The 17,378-nt window shown below is 43.3% G+C and overlaps 1 protein-coding gene across 1 annotated transcript; it reads right to left on the bottom strand.

Moving 5' to 3' along the window:
- Nucleotides 1-11,888: 11,888 nt before the first annotated feature.
- On the bottom strand, nt 11,889-16,927 carry si:dkey-171c9.3 (uncharacterized). Its single transcript, XM_014207446.2, has 2 exons — nt 16,839-16,927; nt 11,889-13,730 (listed from the first exon to the last, which is right to left on the bottom strand). Exons 1-2 carry the CDS (start codon nt 16,839-16,841, stop codon nt 12,390-12,392), a joined length of 1,344 nt encoding a protein of 447 aa, XP_014062921.2. The 5' UTR covers nt 16,842-16,927; the 3' UTR covers nt 11,889-12,389.
- Nucleotides 16,928-17,378: the final 451 nt, after the last annotated feature.

Genomic DNA, 17,378 nt, shown 5'->3' with positions numbered 1-17,378 from the left:
GATCACACCATGTCTCGTTAATCATAAGGCTTTCTTCTTACCAGAAAGATGTTTGTTTCTGTCGGCGCGATGCGTGAAGAAACCAGGTGGCTGTACCGACTCTGATAATGTATCCCGAGTGAGCCATGTTTCCGTGAAACAAAGAACGTTACAATCTCTGATGTCTCTCTGGAAGGCAACCTTTACTCGGACTTCATCTACCTTGTTGTCAAGAGACTGGACATTGGCGAGTTGTATACTCGGGAGCGGTGCGCGATGTGCCCGTCCACGGAGCCTGACCAGAAGACCGCTCCGTCTGCCCTTTCTGCGCCGCCATTGTTTATGGGTCGCCGGTTCAGGAAAGTCGTATTCCTGGTCGTAATGTTGGTGAATTGACGTTGCTCTTATATCCAATAGTTCCTTCCGGCTGTATGTAATAAAACTTAAGATTTCCGGGGGTACCAATGTAAGAAATCATACATAAAAAAAACGAAAAACTGCATATTGTCCTAGGAATCTCTGTCGGCGCCGGAAGTTGCTGGGATTGCCTGTGTCTGCGATGGCGGTGCTGACTCCGACTCCAACTCCAGCAGAGGCTTCGTTGTCGGGTTCGGCTCTTTTTCCTCTCTCTGGATCTGACGGGGCACTGCCTGCTGTGGGAGGTCTGGACCTTTCGCCGGGAGCAGCGTGCATACACTTTCCTGCTTCTAGTGGGCCCGTGAAAAACTCAACTAAATGTGTAAGGGGTGGGACTGGGCGGATTTCGCCATTCCCTTCTCTGGCAGTTGTATTGGGCAATTCAATACTGAGAAATGTCTTAGTCCCTGAAGCAAAAACGTTATGCTATACAGGAGCATCAGTACAGGACATCAATAAGCTGCTCCCAAACATTTTAAACCAGCATCAGGAAACTAAATCTATCATAGTTCATGTTCGATGCAATGACATTATGAAGGGCAGCTCATAACAGCTGAAGATGGATTTTAAATTACTGATTGGGTAACTATTTGACCCTCAACAAACGCCCCATAATATCTGGCCCTCTGCCCTCCCTAAATCGTGGCATTGAATGGTTCAGCAGACTTTTAGCACTCCATAACTGGCTATGAGACTATTGCAGCTCTGTAAGTTTTTAATTTATGGACAATGTTGATACCTTCTGGAAACAAAGCTCGATCCTTTCACAGCATTATAAGGCTGCGTGGAGACAGTGACTTGTCAATGACCTAAACCCAGCTCATTTAATCCCTACCATTGTGTTGCTGAGTTACATAATGCTTCAGCAACTGTACGTTATCCCAGGGGCATTGGAAGACACAATGTAAGTAGCCTAATTTATGTCCCTCTTTCTGCCCTGAATGCCTCTGCTGATCCCACAGCTACTGTGTGCAGTGTGCCTATGAACCAGAGTGATACTGTTAGCGCTGAGGCAATGTGCCCTAGCAGGAAGTCCACCATGTGCAGCTCACCCTGCACCAACATAAATAACAGGAACATGTCTACCTCTGCTATGCTTCCCAATAAAGCTATACAAATAATCAAGCATCCCAGAAAAGTGCTAAAATTAGCCCAATTTAACATATAGTACCAGCCAAAAGTTTGGACACACCTACTCATTCAAGAGTTTTTCTTTATTTTTACTATTTTTTATATTGAAGAATAATAGTGAAGACATCAAAACTATGAAATAACACATATGGAAACATGTAGTAACCCAAAAAGTATTAACCTGTTATGGCTAGGGGGCAGTATTTTCACAGCCGGATAAAAAACGTACCCGATTTAATCTGATTATTACTCCTGCCCAGAAACTAGAATATGCATATAATTATTAGCTTTGGATAGAAAACACTCCAAAGTTTCTAAAACTGTTTGAATGGTGTCTGTGAGTATAACAGAACTCATTTGGCAGGCCAAAACCTGAGAAGATTCCATGCAGGAAGTGGCCTGTCTGACAATTTATTGCCCTGCTTGATTATCTCTATCCATTACAGAGGATCTCTGCTGTTACGTGACACTTCCTACGGCTCCCATGGGCTCTCAGAAGGCGGAAAAAAGCTGAATTGTGGCTTTGCAGGCTCTGGTTGAAAAAAAGTAGCGCGTTTGGGTAGTGGCTGGTTACAGTACTGTGAGACTCAGGCTCGTGCCCGCGTCAACAGAATGCTTTGTTTTCTTTCGTCTGTTTACCTAAACGCAGATTCCCGGTCGGAATATTATCGCTTTTTTACGAGAAAAATGGCATAAAAATGTATTTTAAACAGCGGTTGACATGCTTCGAAGTACGGTAATGGAATATTTAGAAATCTTTTGTCACGAATTGCGCCATGCTCGTGACCCTTATTTACACTTCAGATAGTGTCTTGAACGCACGAACAAAACGCCGCTATTTGGATATAACGATGGATTATTTTGGACCAAACCAACATTTGTTATTGAAGTAGCAGTCCTGGGAGTGCATTCTGACGAAGACAACAAAGGTAATCAAACTTTTGTAATAGTAAATCGGAGTTTGGTCAGGGCTAAACTTGGTCGGTGTCTAAATGGCTAGCCGTGATGGCTGGGCTATCTACTGAGAATATTGCAAAATGTGCTTTCACCGAAAAGCTATTTTAAAATCGGACACCTCGATTGCACAAAGGAGTTCTGTATCTATAATTCTTAAAATAATTGTTTTGTTTTTGGTGAACGTTTATTCTGAGTAATTTAGTAAATTCACCGGATGTTTGCGGGGGGTATGCTAGTTCTGAACGTCACATGCTAATGTAAAAAAGCTGGTTTTTGATATAAATATGAACTTGATTGAACAAAACATGCATGTATTGTATAACCTCTAAGGGCAACAGCCAGTTGAATCCTGTGGCGCGATTTTCAAAACCTTTGAAATGCTATTACTTCAATTTCTCAAACATATGACTATTTTACAGCTATTTAAAGACAAGACTCTCGTTAATCTAACCACACTGTCCGATTTCAAAAAGCCTTTACAACGAAAGCAAAACATTAGATTATGTCAGCAGAGTACCAAGCCAGAAATAATCAGACACCCATTTTTCAAGCTAGCATATAATATCACAAAAACCCAGAAGACAGCTAAATGCAGCACTAACCTTTGATGATCTTCATCAGATGACAACCCTAGGACATTATGTTATACAATACATGCATGTTTTGTTCAATCAAGTTCATATTTATATCAAAAACCAGCTTTTTACATTAGCATGTGACGTTCAGAACTAGCATACCCCCGCAAACTTCCGGGGAATTCTCTAACAATTTACTAAATTACTCACGATAACCGTTCACAAAAAGCATAACAATTATTTTAAGAATTATAGATACAGAACTCCTCTATGCACTCGATATGTCCGATTTTAAAATAGCTTTTTGGTGAAAGCACATTTTGCAATATTCTAAGTACATAGCCCAGCCATCACGGGCTAGCTATTTAGACACCCGGCAAGTTCAGCACTCACCAATATCAGATTTACTATTATAAAAGTTTGATTACCTTTTGTTGTCTTCGTCAGAATGCACTCCCAGGACTGCTACTTCAATAACAAATGTTGGTTTGGTCCAAAATAATCCATCGTTATATCCGAATAGCGGCGTTTTGTTCGTGCGTCCCAGACACTATCTGAAATGGTAAATCAGGGTCGTGCGCATGGCGCAATTCGTGACAAAAAAAATCTAAATATTCCATTACCGTACTTCGAAGCATGTCAACCGCTGTTTAAAATCCATTTTTATGCCATTTTCTCGTAAAAAAGCGATAATATTCCGACCGGGAATGTCCATTTAGCTAAACAGAGGAAAGAAAACACAGCTTTCGGTCGACGCGGGCACGAGCCTGAGTCTCACAATACTGTAACCAGCCACTACCCAAACGCGCTACTTTTTTCCAGCCAGAGCCTGCAAAGCCACGATTCAGCATTTTACCGCCTTCTGAGAGCCTATGGCAGCCGTAGGAAGTGTCACGGGACAGCTAAGATCCTCACTCTTCAATAAACAGAGACAAGAAGAACGACACCTTGTCAGACAGGCCACTTCCTGCATGAAATCTTCTCAGGTTTTTGCCTGCCATATGAGTTCTGTTATACTCACAAACACCATTCAAACAGTTTTAGAAACTTTAGGGTGTTTTCTATCCAAAGCCAATAATTATATGCATATTGTAGTTACTGGGCAGGAGTAGTAACCAGATTAAATCGGGTACGTTTTTTATCCAGCCGTGTCAATACTGCCCCCTATCCCCAACAGGATAACATAATGTCCTAGGGTTGTCATCTGATGAAGATCATCAAAGGTTAGTGCTGCCTTTAGCTGTGGTTTTGTTTTTTGTGACATTATATGCTCGCTTGAAAAATGGGTGTCTGATTATTTCCTGCTGGGTACTCTGCTGACATAATCTAATGTTTTGTTTTCGCTGTAAAGCCTTTTTGAAATCGGACAGTGTGGTTAGATTAACGAGAGTCTTGTCTTTAAAATGCTGTAAAATAGTCATATGTTTGAAAAATGGAAGTTTTCGGATTTTAGAGGAGTTTGTATTTCGCGCCACGCCCGTCATTGGATATTGGAGCAGGTGTTCCGCTAGCGGAACGTCTAGATGTAAGAGGTTAAACAAATTCTTCAAAGTAGCCATGATTAACAACTCATGGTGTAATTGTGATAACATACAGGAACTCAAGTCCTTTTGTTCACCTGACGTAGAATACCTCACAATCAAGTGCAGACCGTATTATCTCCTAAGAGAATTTTCTTCAGTTATCGTCACAGCCGTGTATATCATCCCTCAAGTCGTTACCACGACAGCCCTCAAAGAACCACATCTCCTGAGGCCGAATTAATTGTAGCTGGGGATTTAAAAAAAGCAAATTTGATGAAAGGCCTGCCGAAGATCTATCAACACATTGACTGTAGCTCTCACGCTGCTAAAACACTCGACCACTGCTACTCCAACTTCCGGGATCCCTACAAGGTCCTATCCCGCTATCCTTTCAGCAAATCTGATCACAACTCAATTTTGCTCCACCCTTCCTACAGGCAGAAACTCAAACAGGAAGTACCCATTCTAAGGACTATTCAACGCTGGTCTGACCAATCAGAATCTATGCTTCAAGGTTGTTTTGATTACGTGGACTGGGATATGTTCTGGGTAGCCTCCGAGAATAATATCGACATATACACTGATACGGTGACTGAGTTTCTCAGGAAGTGTATAGGAGATGTCATACCCACTGTGACTAATAAAACCTACCCTAACCAGAAATAATGGATAGATGGCAGCATTCACACAAAACTGAAAGTGCGAACCATCGCATTTAACAATGGCAAGGTGAATGGGAATATGGCCGAATACAAACAGTGTAGTTATTCCCTCCGTAAGGCAATCAAACAGGCAAAACGTCAGTATAGAGACAGAGTGGAGTCGCAATTCAACAGCTCAGACACGAGACGTATGTGGCAGGGTCTACAGACAATCACGTAAAACAAAGGGAAAATCCGACGTCTTGCTTCCAGACAAGCTAAACACATTCTTCGCCCGCTTTGAGGATAGCACAGTGCCACCAACATGGCCCGCTACCAAGGACTGTGGGTTCTCCTTCTCTGTGGCCAATGTGAGTAAGACATTTAAGCGTGTTAACCCTCGCAAGGCTGCCGGCCCAGATGGGATCCCTCGCTCGTCCTTAGAGCATGCACAGGCTGGAGTGTTTACGGGCATATTCAATCTCTCCCTATCCCAGTCTACTGTCCCCACATGCTTCAAGAGTTTGTCCACTATTGTTCCTGTACCCAAGAAGGCAAAGGTAATTGAACTAAATGACTATCGCCCGTAGCACTCACCTCTGTCATCATGAAGTGCTTTGAGAGACTAGTCAAGTATCATATCAACTCCACCTTACCTGACACCCTAGACCCAGTCCAATTTGCTTACCGCCCCAATAGATCCACGGAAGATATAACCGCCATTGCACTGCACACTGCCCTATCCCACCCGGAAAAGAGGAATACCTATGTAAGAATGCTTTTCATTGACTGTATCTCAGAATTCAATACATAGTACATTCCAAGCTCATCACTAAACTTGAGGCCCTGGGTCTGAACCCTGCTCTGTGCAACTGGATCCTGGGCTTTCTGATGGGCCGCCCCAGGTTCTGAAGATAGGGAAAAACCCCTCCACTTCGCTGATACTCAACACTGGGGCCCCACAAGGATGTGTGCTCAGCCCTCTCCTGTACTGCCTGTTTGCCCATGACTGCGTGGCCTCGCATGCCTCCAATTCAATCATCTGATTACCGACAATGATGAGATAGCCTACAGGATGGAGGTGAGTGCCCTGGGAGTGTGGTGCCAGGAAAATAACCTCTCACCCAATGTCAACAAAATAAAGGAGCTGATCAAGGACTTCAGGAAATAGCAGAGGGAGCACCCCCCTTTCCACATCGACGGGACCGCAGTGGAGATGGTAGAAAGCTCCAAGTTCGTCTGCGTACATATCACTGACAAACTGAAATGGTCCACCCACACAGACAGTGTGGTGAAGAAGGCGCTACTGCACCTCTTCAACCTCAGGAGGCTGAAAAAATGTGGCTTGGCACCTAAAACCCTCACAAACTTCTACAGATGCACAATTGAGAGCATCCTGTCGGGCTGCATCACTGCTTGGGGCGGCAGCGTAGCCTAGTGGTTAGAGCGTTGGACTAGTAACTGAAAGGTGCAAGATCGAATCTCCAAGCTGACAAGGTACAAAATCTGTCGTTTTGCCCCTGACCAAGGCAGTTAACCCACTTCCTAGGCCGTCATTGAAAATAAGAATTTGATCTTAACTGACTTGCCTAGCTAAATAAAGGTAAAATAAAAAAAGGCAACTGCACCGCCTGCAACCGCAGGGCTCTCCAGAGGGTGGTGTGGTCTGCCCAACGCATCACTGGGGGAAAACTACTTGTCCTCCAGGACACCTACAGCACCCGATGTCACAGGAAGGCCAAAACGATCATCAAGGCCAACAACCACCTGAGCCAATGCATGTTCACCCCGCTATCATCCAGAAGGCGAGGTCAGTACAGGTGCATCCAAGCTGGGACCGAGAGACTGAAAAACATCAGACTGTGAAATTCTGTTACTTAGCCATCACTAGCACATTAGAGACTGCTGCCTTATATACATAGACTTAAAATCACTGGCCACTTTAATAATGGAAAACTAGTCACTTCAATAATGTTTACAAATTTTGCATTACTCATCTCATATGTATATGTAACCGATGTGAAATGGCTAGTTAGTTAGCGGTGGTGCGCGCTAATAGCGTTTCAATCGGTGACGTCACCCGCTCTGAGACTTGAAGTAGGGTTGCCCCTTGCGTTGCAAGGGCCGCGGCTTTTGTGGCGCGATGGGTAACGATGCTTCGTGGGGTGTCAGTTGTTGATGTGTGCAAGGGTCCCTGGTTCGAGCCCGGGTTGGGGCGAAGAGAGGGACGGAACCTACACTGTTACATTGATGCTGTTGACCCGGATCGTTGGTTGCTGCGGAAAAAGAGGAGGTCAAAAGGGGGGTGAGTGTAACCGATGTGAAATGGCTAGTTAGTTAGCGGATGGTGCGCGCTAATAGCGTTTCAATCGGTGACGTCACCCGCTCTGAGACTTGAAGTAGGGTTGCCCCTTGCGTTGCAAGGGCCGTGGCTTTTGTGGCGCGATGGGTAACGATGCTTCGTGGGGTGTCAGTTGTTGATGTGTGCAAGGGTCCCTGGTTCGAGCCCGGGTTGGGGCGAAGAGAGGGACGGAACCTACACTGTTACATTGATGCTGTTGACCCGGATCATTGGTTGCTGCGGAAAAAGAGGAGGTCAAAAGGGGGGTGAGTGTAACCGATGTGAAATGGCTAGTTAGTTAGCGGTGGTGCGCGCTAATAGCGTTTCAATCGGTGACGTCACCCGCTCTGAGACTTGAAGTAGGGTTGCCCCTTGCGTTGCAAGGGCAGCGGCTTTTGTGGCGCGATGGGTAACGATGCTTCGTGGGGTGTCAGTTGTTGATGTGTGCAAGGGTCCCTGGTTCGAGCCCGGGTTGGGGCGAAGAGAGGGACGGAACCTACACTGTTACATATATATTGTTTTCTATCCTATTCTACTGTATCTTAGTCTATGCGCTCTGACATTGCTCACCCAAATATTTATATATTCTTAATTCCATTCCTTTACTTTAGATTTATGTGTATTGTTTGGAAATTGTTAGATATTACTGTTAGATATTACGGCATTGTTAGAGCTAGAAACACAGCCACTCCTCCATTTCAGCACGCTCCCCACTGGGTCTGCGCCACACCAAACGACGGGCATCACAAACACCACGAATTTTCAACTTCCAATACTCCACGTCCACACTTAAGACTACCCCAGAAATCACTCCTTTCAATGGTGCCCCTATTCCTTAGAGCAAAGCAAAAAACAGATATTGACCCAAGATGTGTGACACGAAGCGCCTGCTACTTCTGGTCAGAAGAAACACAAACAAATATCACAAGTCCACTACAGGTTACCTGAACTGATTCAACTGCAACCCATTAGTTTGAATTTCACACTAAAATCACTTGTTTTTCTAGTCAGAGTTTTCTTGTCGTCTCAATATGCCTCCCTTTCTCCACCCAAATACACACACACACACACACACACACACACACACACACACACACACACACACACACACACACACACACACACACACACACACACACACACACACACACACACCTAACACAAGCTCACCAGAGAAAAAAAACACACACACTGACCTCATCCTTACTCCCACTCTCTCCCAGGACCGGGTGAAGAAATCATAAGCCAGGGGGCTTCTTTTTTTTGTAGAAGTGGGGAGTATTTTCCTGGCATGGTTTAGATCCACTAGTAGAATCTATGCCAAGGTGCATTGAAGCTGTTTTGGCAGCTTGTTGTGGCGCAACACCCTTTTAAGACACTTTATGTTGTTTTCTTAATTTTGGCAGATACCTGTATGTGCTTGTAATAAAACTTAATCCACAGTTATTTTTGACCCTCTGTGGCTAGATTATTCTCTTTGTGTAACGGGGTGAGTGACTGGTTGCCGGGAAGTCAGGCGCAGGAGAGCAGAGATGGGTGATAACAGGAGAACTTTAATATACACCCTGGCCCAAAGGCACAGGCGAGGCAGCACAAAGCACAACCATGGTAACATGAACTGGATTAAAGAAAACAAACAAACCTAGCGCAAGCCAGCCTGTAGCGTAACACCCTACACAAAGAACAATTCCACACACAGACATGGGGGAAACAGAGGGTAATATACATTTAGTCTGATTAGGGAATGTGAACCAGGTGTGCGGGAAAACAAGACAAAACAAATGGAAAATGAAAGGTGGAGCGGCGATGGCTAGAAGACCGGTGACTTCGACCGCCGAACGCCGCCCGAACAAGGAGAGGGACCGACTTCGGCGGAAGTCGTGACACTTTGGTTTATTTTGAACATTGAGATCGTGCTCCTGTGGTTGGATAAAAAATGTATTATAATACAGTATATTTGGGCCCAGTACATGCTTGGGCCCAGGCACTGACTCATACAATTCACCAGTCACATATTTATTAAGCATTTTGTATTTACTGTTATTAACCTTTCCACATGTACCAACACACCTGTGTGATCATTCTACAGCGGTCCTTGTAGCATACGATCAAACCGGTGTGATTAGAAAGCGTATTTAGAACGTCCAGTTTCGAATGACGCAACAATCAGAATTTGAGCTGGCCACAGTTTTTTCAGAAACAGTTTGCACAAACACAGTCCTTAACAAAGTTATGTCCAGAATGTGAACAGTTTATTTTTGGATGCAATGTTCAGACATTCACAGAAGTAGCTACAACATAACACAATCATCCAAACTGGAAAAATGTAAACTACATTTGTCCTAGCGCTAACTGAGGAAATATTGATATATCACAAGCGGTCATGTATTTATAACTCTCGGCTGACATAAACTACAATATGAATTAGCTAATAGTAATTACTATTTATAATTAATCACATCATGGGTGAGCGAAATAATTGAGTAGAACACTTTCTAGAAATCAAAAGTAATCCGATGATGGGTAGTTTGTGCGCTCTGCCATGCTTGTTTTTTTTTGCATCAACCAAAGATAATCAGAGGAGACAAGATGAGATTGGTCTGTTTATAGTATGCATATTGAAGGGAGGGAAATGGACTACTTCTATGTGAATTAATGAAGAAGCAAATATTGTCAATTTTCTCTTTCAGTTAAAGTGCACTAGGTTCAAGTGCATGACAACATTGTCTGACCATTAACTCTAACCTTATGGCAGAGAATATTGTCAGTAAACAATTATACATTAACAATGCATTCTTCATTTTGGGTTTAGGTTATAGCCCATGTACATCAACCTCATCGGTTCTGACAATACTAGCATGTCATTTTGACCACTAACTCCAACCTTGTGGCAATATCATCAGAAGTTAGCCAATTTAAAGTGTCTTCTTAATTAGGTCTATAGCTCTTGTAAACAAACCTAATCCTAATTGTGGGTTAAGGTTGTGTCATATATATACTGCTCAAAAAAATAAAGGGAACACTTAAACAACACATCCTAGATCTGAATGAAATAAATAATCTTATTAAATACTTTTTTCTTTACATAGTTGAATGTGCTGACAACAAAATCACACAAAAATAATCATTGGAAATCCAATTCATCAACCCATGGAGGTATAGATTTGGAGTCACACTCAAAATTAAAGTGGAAAACCACACTACAGGCTGATCCAACTTTGATGTAATGTCCTTAAAACAAGTAAAAATGAGGCTCAGTAGTGTGTGTGGCCTCCACGTGCCTGTATGACCTCCCTACAATGCCTGGGCATGCTCCTGATGAGGTGGCGGATGGCCTCCTGAGGGATCTCCTTCCAGACCTGGACTAAAGCATCCGCCAACTCCTGGACAGTCTGTGGTGCAACGTGGCGTTGGTGGATGGAGCGAGACATGATGTCCCAGATGTGCTCAATTGGATTCAGGTCTGGGGAATGGGCGGGCCAGTCCATAGCATCAATGCCTTCCTCTTGCAGGAACTGCTGACACACTCCAGCCACATGAGGTCTAGCATTGTCTTGCATTAGGAGGAACCCAGGGCCAACCGCACCTGCATATGGTCTCACAAGGGGTCTGAGGATCTCATCTCGGTACCTAATGGCAGTCAGGCTACCTCTGGCGAGCACAAGGGGGGTTGTGCGGCCCCCCAAAGAAATGCCACCCCACACCATGACTGACCCACCGCCAAACCGGTCATGCTGGAGGATGTTGCAGGCAGCAGAACGTTCTCCACGGCGTCTCCAGACTCTGTCACATCTGTCACGTGCTCAGTGTGAACCTGCTTTCATCTGTGAAGAGCACAGGGTGCCAGTGGCGAATTTGCCAATCTTGGTGTTCTCTGGCAAATGCCAAACGTCCTGCACGGTGTCGGGCTGTAAGCACAGCCCCCACCTGTGGACGTTGGGCCCTCATACCACCCTCATAGAGTCTGTTTCTGACCGTTTGAGCAGACACATGCACATTTGTTGCCTGCTGGAGCTCATTTTGCAGGGCTCTGGCAGTGCTCCTCCTGCTGCTCCTTGCACAAAGGCGGAGGTAGCGGTCCTGCTGCTGGGTTGTTGCCCTTCTACGGCCTCCTCCATATCTCCTGATGTACTGGCCTGTCTCCTGGTAGCGCCTCCATGCTCTGGACACTACGCTGACAGACACAGCAAACCTTCTTGCCACAGCTCGCATTGATGTGCCATCCTGGATGAGCTGCACTACCTGAGCCACTTGTGTGGGTTGTAGACTCCGTCTCATGCTACCACTAGAGTGAAAGCACCGCCAGCATTCAAAAGTGACCAAAACATCAGCCAGGAAGCATAGGAACTGAGAAGTGGTCTGTGGTCCCCACCTGCAGAACCACTCCTTTATTGTGGGTGTCTTGGTAATTGCCTATAATTTCCACCTGTTTTCTATTCCATTTGCACAACAGCATGTGACATTTATTGTCAATCAGTGTTGCTTCCTAAGTGGACAGTTTGATTTCACAGAAGTGTGATTGACTTGGAGTTACATTGTGTTGTTTAAGTGTTCCCTTTATTTTTTGAGCAGTGTATATCAAGCTCATCAGTTTTGACATTACCAACTGTTTTCCAACTACAACACTTTCTTCAGGAGCTGACTATTACTCTAATGGTGCACTCTTGGGGTCAGTTATTTTTTCTTTACCACCAGGCCGTCCAACACAGTCCAACCAGCCTGGAAAACTACACATATTCGATTAGGGTGTAATTTGGGATGCAACCCTGGAGAGCTACATACACTGCTTCCTGGAGGCTTCCATTACACAACACCTCACCACAGCTCAGGCCAAGTCTTCAGGATAGGATTGACTGATTACAGAGGTTGGCGAGTGGGCTGGAGGGTGGGCTGTGTTGGTGGTCAGATCCAGATCCATCTCATTGGTTTTGGGTGAACAAAGTTGGACTCTGGATGACTGGTTGGGATTGGTTGGATAGGGATAGACAATTAGATGAGCCTCTTGGTCCACTGGATTTGGTTCCCTTCTCCCTGTCTGCTCCTGCCGGAGAACCAGGGAGTCATGGAGAGAGGCTGCCTTCTGCTCTTCCCATCCCAGGGAGAGTGCATCTGAGACCAGCCTTCCAACGTACTTCCTCAGCCTCACCTCACTCATGGAGGATGTGATGATTTGATCAACCATTTGATCACATATCAGAGAGAGGTCGTCAATATTTGTCATGTTATTTGTCATCCAGGTGGTGATCTCATCAGAGAGTGCATCCACATATAGTGCATCCACATATGCCATCAGCTTGGCTCTCCTTCCGTGGGGTCCTCGCTCTTCATAACCGTCCGTCAAAATACCTGTTGGTAAATCAAACGCTTCCTCTTCTTTCCAAACCTCCTCTCTCTCAGAACACTCTAGAGAAAGAGAGCTCAACAGACGCCCCATGAAATCCTCCCCCTCCCGGGTGTCCTCGACCTCCCCCACATTCTCCAATGCGAGCCCTCCCTCTCTGTGCTTTTCCTTAGGGGTAGGGGGAGGGGGCGAGGGGAGGAACTCTTTAGCCAAACCCCCCTTTAGTTTTTGGGTAAAGCTAGCCCTGCTCTGGACCATCTCTGGGAAAAGAGGTGTGGTTGGGGGGGCATCTGGGTAGTCCAGTGATCCCACTGTAGGAAGCCCCGACTGGGGTAAGAAGGAGCAGTAGGAATGGGTGTGCTTGGAGGGTTGTGAAGTGGAGGTGGATGATCCAGAGCTGTGGGACTTGATGGTCACATTGGGATTATATTGAGGTTTCTCACCATTGCCACTCATCTCTGTGTGCATATGAACCTCCCCATGTTTTGTATTGTGTAGTTCCTGCTCCCTTCTATCTGAGGATGGGCTGGGGTTGGAATATGACCTAGATCTTGTATTAGACCAAAATATCTCACTTCTAATTGCTTCCTTCAAGGCAGCTGTGATGGCCAGAGAGGCTAACTTCTCAGCCAGTCTCTCCTGGACTGGAGGACACCCGGATGAGGACTCGTATGTAGCTGAGTATATTATGTCTTCAGCCATGGTGTGGGCAAAACCGTGAATGGTTCTTTCATTGTCTGGGCTGGGATCTAGAACCTTCAGGCCCACACTTTCTGGACTGGGTTCTGGAACATTCTGGACCCCATTCAATACCTCCATTGGAACCTATTAATAAAAAATAAAAACCCAAAAGACACATTTAGTTTGAGTTTATTGTACACATTTGGGAGCTAAGAGCTGTATTGTGGTACACAGTTACATTATTTGTTATTTATTTTGACTTCAAGTTCAGGGAGGTAAAGTACTAAAATAAAAATACTTTAAAGTACTACTTAAATAGTTTTTTGGGGTATCTGTAGTTTTGTTTACTACTTATATTTTTGACAACTTTTACTTCACTACATTCCTAAATAAAATAATGTACATTTTACTCCATACATTTTCCCTGACACCCAAAAGTACTCATTTTGATTCCTTAGCAGGACAGGAAAATGGTCAAATTCACACACTTATCAAGAGAACATCCATGGATATCCCTACTGCCTTTTGATCTGGCGGACTCACTAAACACAAATGCTTAATTTGTAAATTGTGTTGGAGTATGCCCCTGGCTATCTGTAGATTACTTCTTTTTTTTAAATGTGTTGTTTGGTTTGCTTAAGTAGTAATTTGAAATTATTTTTACTTTTACCAGGTGAATTTCACTTTTGCTTGAGTCATTTTCTATTAAGGTATCTTTACTTTTACTCAAGTATGACAATTGGATACTTTTTCCACCACTGTTCAAGTTGAAGTTTATGCTGTCTGTGTGTTCCTGTGTTTCTAACGTCACAGACTTCAGTAGGGTTGGGAAAATTCAGTGGTCGGAAACCACAGCCAGTGTATGTGTGTATGAGTGTTGTGCGTGAAAAAGACAGAGGTTGGAAACCCACAGCGAGCCAGCCAATCACCACAGCTGTCAAGGTTCCAGGAAGTTATTGGGTCACATGACAGACTGACAGGAATTGCAGTTTTATTTAGATCAGAGATGAAAGAGAAACCGTTTGGCTTTGTTCTTCAGTCTTTTACTGTGGTTGAATGTCTGACTTCATAAGAGCTTCTATGATACCTTGTAAAGCCAATACCTACTCTCTCTGCCTTCGCATGCTCTACAATATTAGGCTACTACAAGAAAGTGAGAATAAAGATTTACAAAGTTAGACTAGAAGACCTTTATTATCCCAAACTTGGGAAATTCGATTGGCATTTTAAGCTTCACAACATCACCAAGTACGTTTAGATAACTATGAATACTAGGAAACATTTCACAACACTTACAAGTACAAAAAAAACGATTAAAACGCTATTGGCTTTCTCACTGCTATAACACATAATTGAACTGGCACAAAGTCAGGGCGTTTATTCCTGTCTATGTTATTACAGAGAACTGACCTGAAACCCAGGATGTGTTTTGATAGATGATGGAAGTGTGTGTGTGTGTTGGAGAATTTGACAGATGTAATACAGCCCAATAAAGGATAGTTCACAGTGGCAACAGTGTGTCAGGGTGTTCTAATGGATAACTGTATCCACATGTGAAATGTATTTGGTTTGAATGTGTGTGCAGTGGAGGCTCCTCAGAGGAGGAAGGGGAGGACCCATCCTCCTCAATGAATTTCATAAAAACAAAAAGTTATACTTTTTAGATAAACTATACTAAATATATTCCCATGTCACCAAATAATATTTAAAAACACAGTGTTTTGCAATGAAGGTCTACAGTAGCCTCAACAGCACTCCGTAGGGTAGCACCATGGTGTAGCCGGAGGACAGCTAGCTTCCGTCCTCCTCTGGGTACATTGACTTCAATACAAAACCTAGGATCTCACCCCCTTCCATAACTTACACAGTAATTATGACAACTTCTGGATGATGTCCTCCAAGATATCAGAGCCCTTGCAGCATGAACTGACATGTTGTCCATGCAATCAAAGGATCAGAGAATTCATTTTTTATATTATTTTATTTAACCTTTATTTAACTCGGCAAGTCAGTTAAGAACAAAGTCCTATTTACAATGACAGCCTACCCCGGGCAATGCTGGGCCTATTGTGCACCGCCCAATGAGACTCCCAATCACGGCCAATTGTGATACAGCCTGGAATTGAACTAGGGTCTGTAGTGATGTCTCTAGGACTGAGATGCAGTGCCTTAGACCGATGCACCACTCAGGAGTCCTATGAATCTAGTACTGAAAGCATAAGCTAGCTAGCACTGCAGTGCATAAAATGTGGTGAGTAGTTGACTTAAAGAGAGAGAAAGACAATACTTGAAGTTTTGAACAAATACATTTTTTCATTTCTTTTCACTTTCAGTTTCACTTACTTAGCTAGCAAATGCAGATAGATAGTTTAGCATACATATTGAAAAATAAAATGATTTTATCCTAATACAATGTTTTGTTTAAAAAGTAAAGTACTTCGTAAAGATAATTATGCTGTTGACCTTAACAAGGGCCACAGGATCAGTGGAAGCAAAATATCCCCATAACATCAAAGATGCACCACCACATTTTACCGTAAGTTTGAGGTCATTTTGTGCAACAGCATCATGAACCTTACCAAGTACCCGGACATTTTAACCAAAAAGCTGGTTACCTCTGCCAGGAGGCTGACACTTGGCTGCTAGTGGATCTTCCCGCAAAGCAATAAATGCAAGCACTAATCAAAATCCACAAAAAAATTGTTAATTGACCACAAAATCAACATTTCAGTCTCTGGACTTGACCCCATTTAAAATGTGGTTTGAATTGAAAAGGGCAGTCCATAATAGCTAACAAAGGATTTTAAGGATCTGGAAAGATTCTGTATGGAGGAATGGTCTAAGATCCCTCCCAACATGTTCTCCAACCTCATAAAACAATTTTAGAAAAAGGCTGTGTCATTATCCTCACCATTGAAGACTGTTATTGAAGAAAGGGGTGCCAATAATTTGTATTACTTTTTTTTATTTTGTATTACTTGTTAAGAAAAATCTCTTTCTTTGAGAAATTGTATTAGCATAAAACAATAGAATTTTCTTTTTCTGAGCATCCAATATAACTCAGTATTTGTATTTCTTTTATACTGTCTTTTTGCTTATCTTTATCAAGGGTGCAAAAAATTATGGACCTGACTGTACATGATTTCTATAAATAAAGGATAGATAAATTAAGAGATTGGAGAAGAGACTAGTTCTAGAGAAGAGACAGTAAAGATAGTAAAGAAAAGCTTTTTAGGCCTGTAGGCTACTCACCATTTTCTATCTGCGAAAGAAGCGTCAGGCAAGAGAAGACAAGACAGGTTTGCTGTAGCTGAGATGCAAATGGCCATGATGAGGAAATAGATATACTGTTATGAGCATATACTCACTTCCTGTGTGTGTAATATGAGACGGAGATATGAGAGAGAGTGAAAGCGAGATATTAAAAGGTCAAATGGTTATAGTGTGTTGTAATTTATGTTACCCTTTCTTTCTAATGCAAAATAATTATAGCACATGAAAATAGGACTAGGCCTGCCAATTTGTTAAAAGAATCCTAGGGACTTTTTGTAATATGAATTTGACTTTCAAATAGGAGTGTTTCAACAGTAAAAAAAAATATTTGGGTGAACTTTTTGTCTGTTGTAAACAAGCTAAATCTAGCTTGCTAACCTCATTTGGAACGTGCCTCCTGCAAATCACACTCACATAAATTGAAACTGTTCAATAGTGAAATGGTTGAATTGTTTTTATAGGTCAAAACAAAGACAGTACAGTATGAATATAGGCAGAAACTGCTTTTCCAAAAGAGTG

The sequence above is a fragment of the Salmo salar genome, chromosome ssa07, assembly GCF_905237065.1.
Source record: "Salmo salar chromosome ssa07, Ssal_v3.1, whole genome shotgun sequence".
NCBI classification, from domain to species: domain Eukaryota; kingdom Metazoa; phylum Chordata; class Actinopteri; order Salmoniformes; family Salmonidae; genus Salmo; species Salmo salar.
Note: the sequence above shows the minus strand (reverse complement) of the source record. Positions and strands in the feature narration are given on the sequence as shown.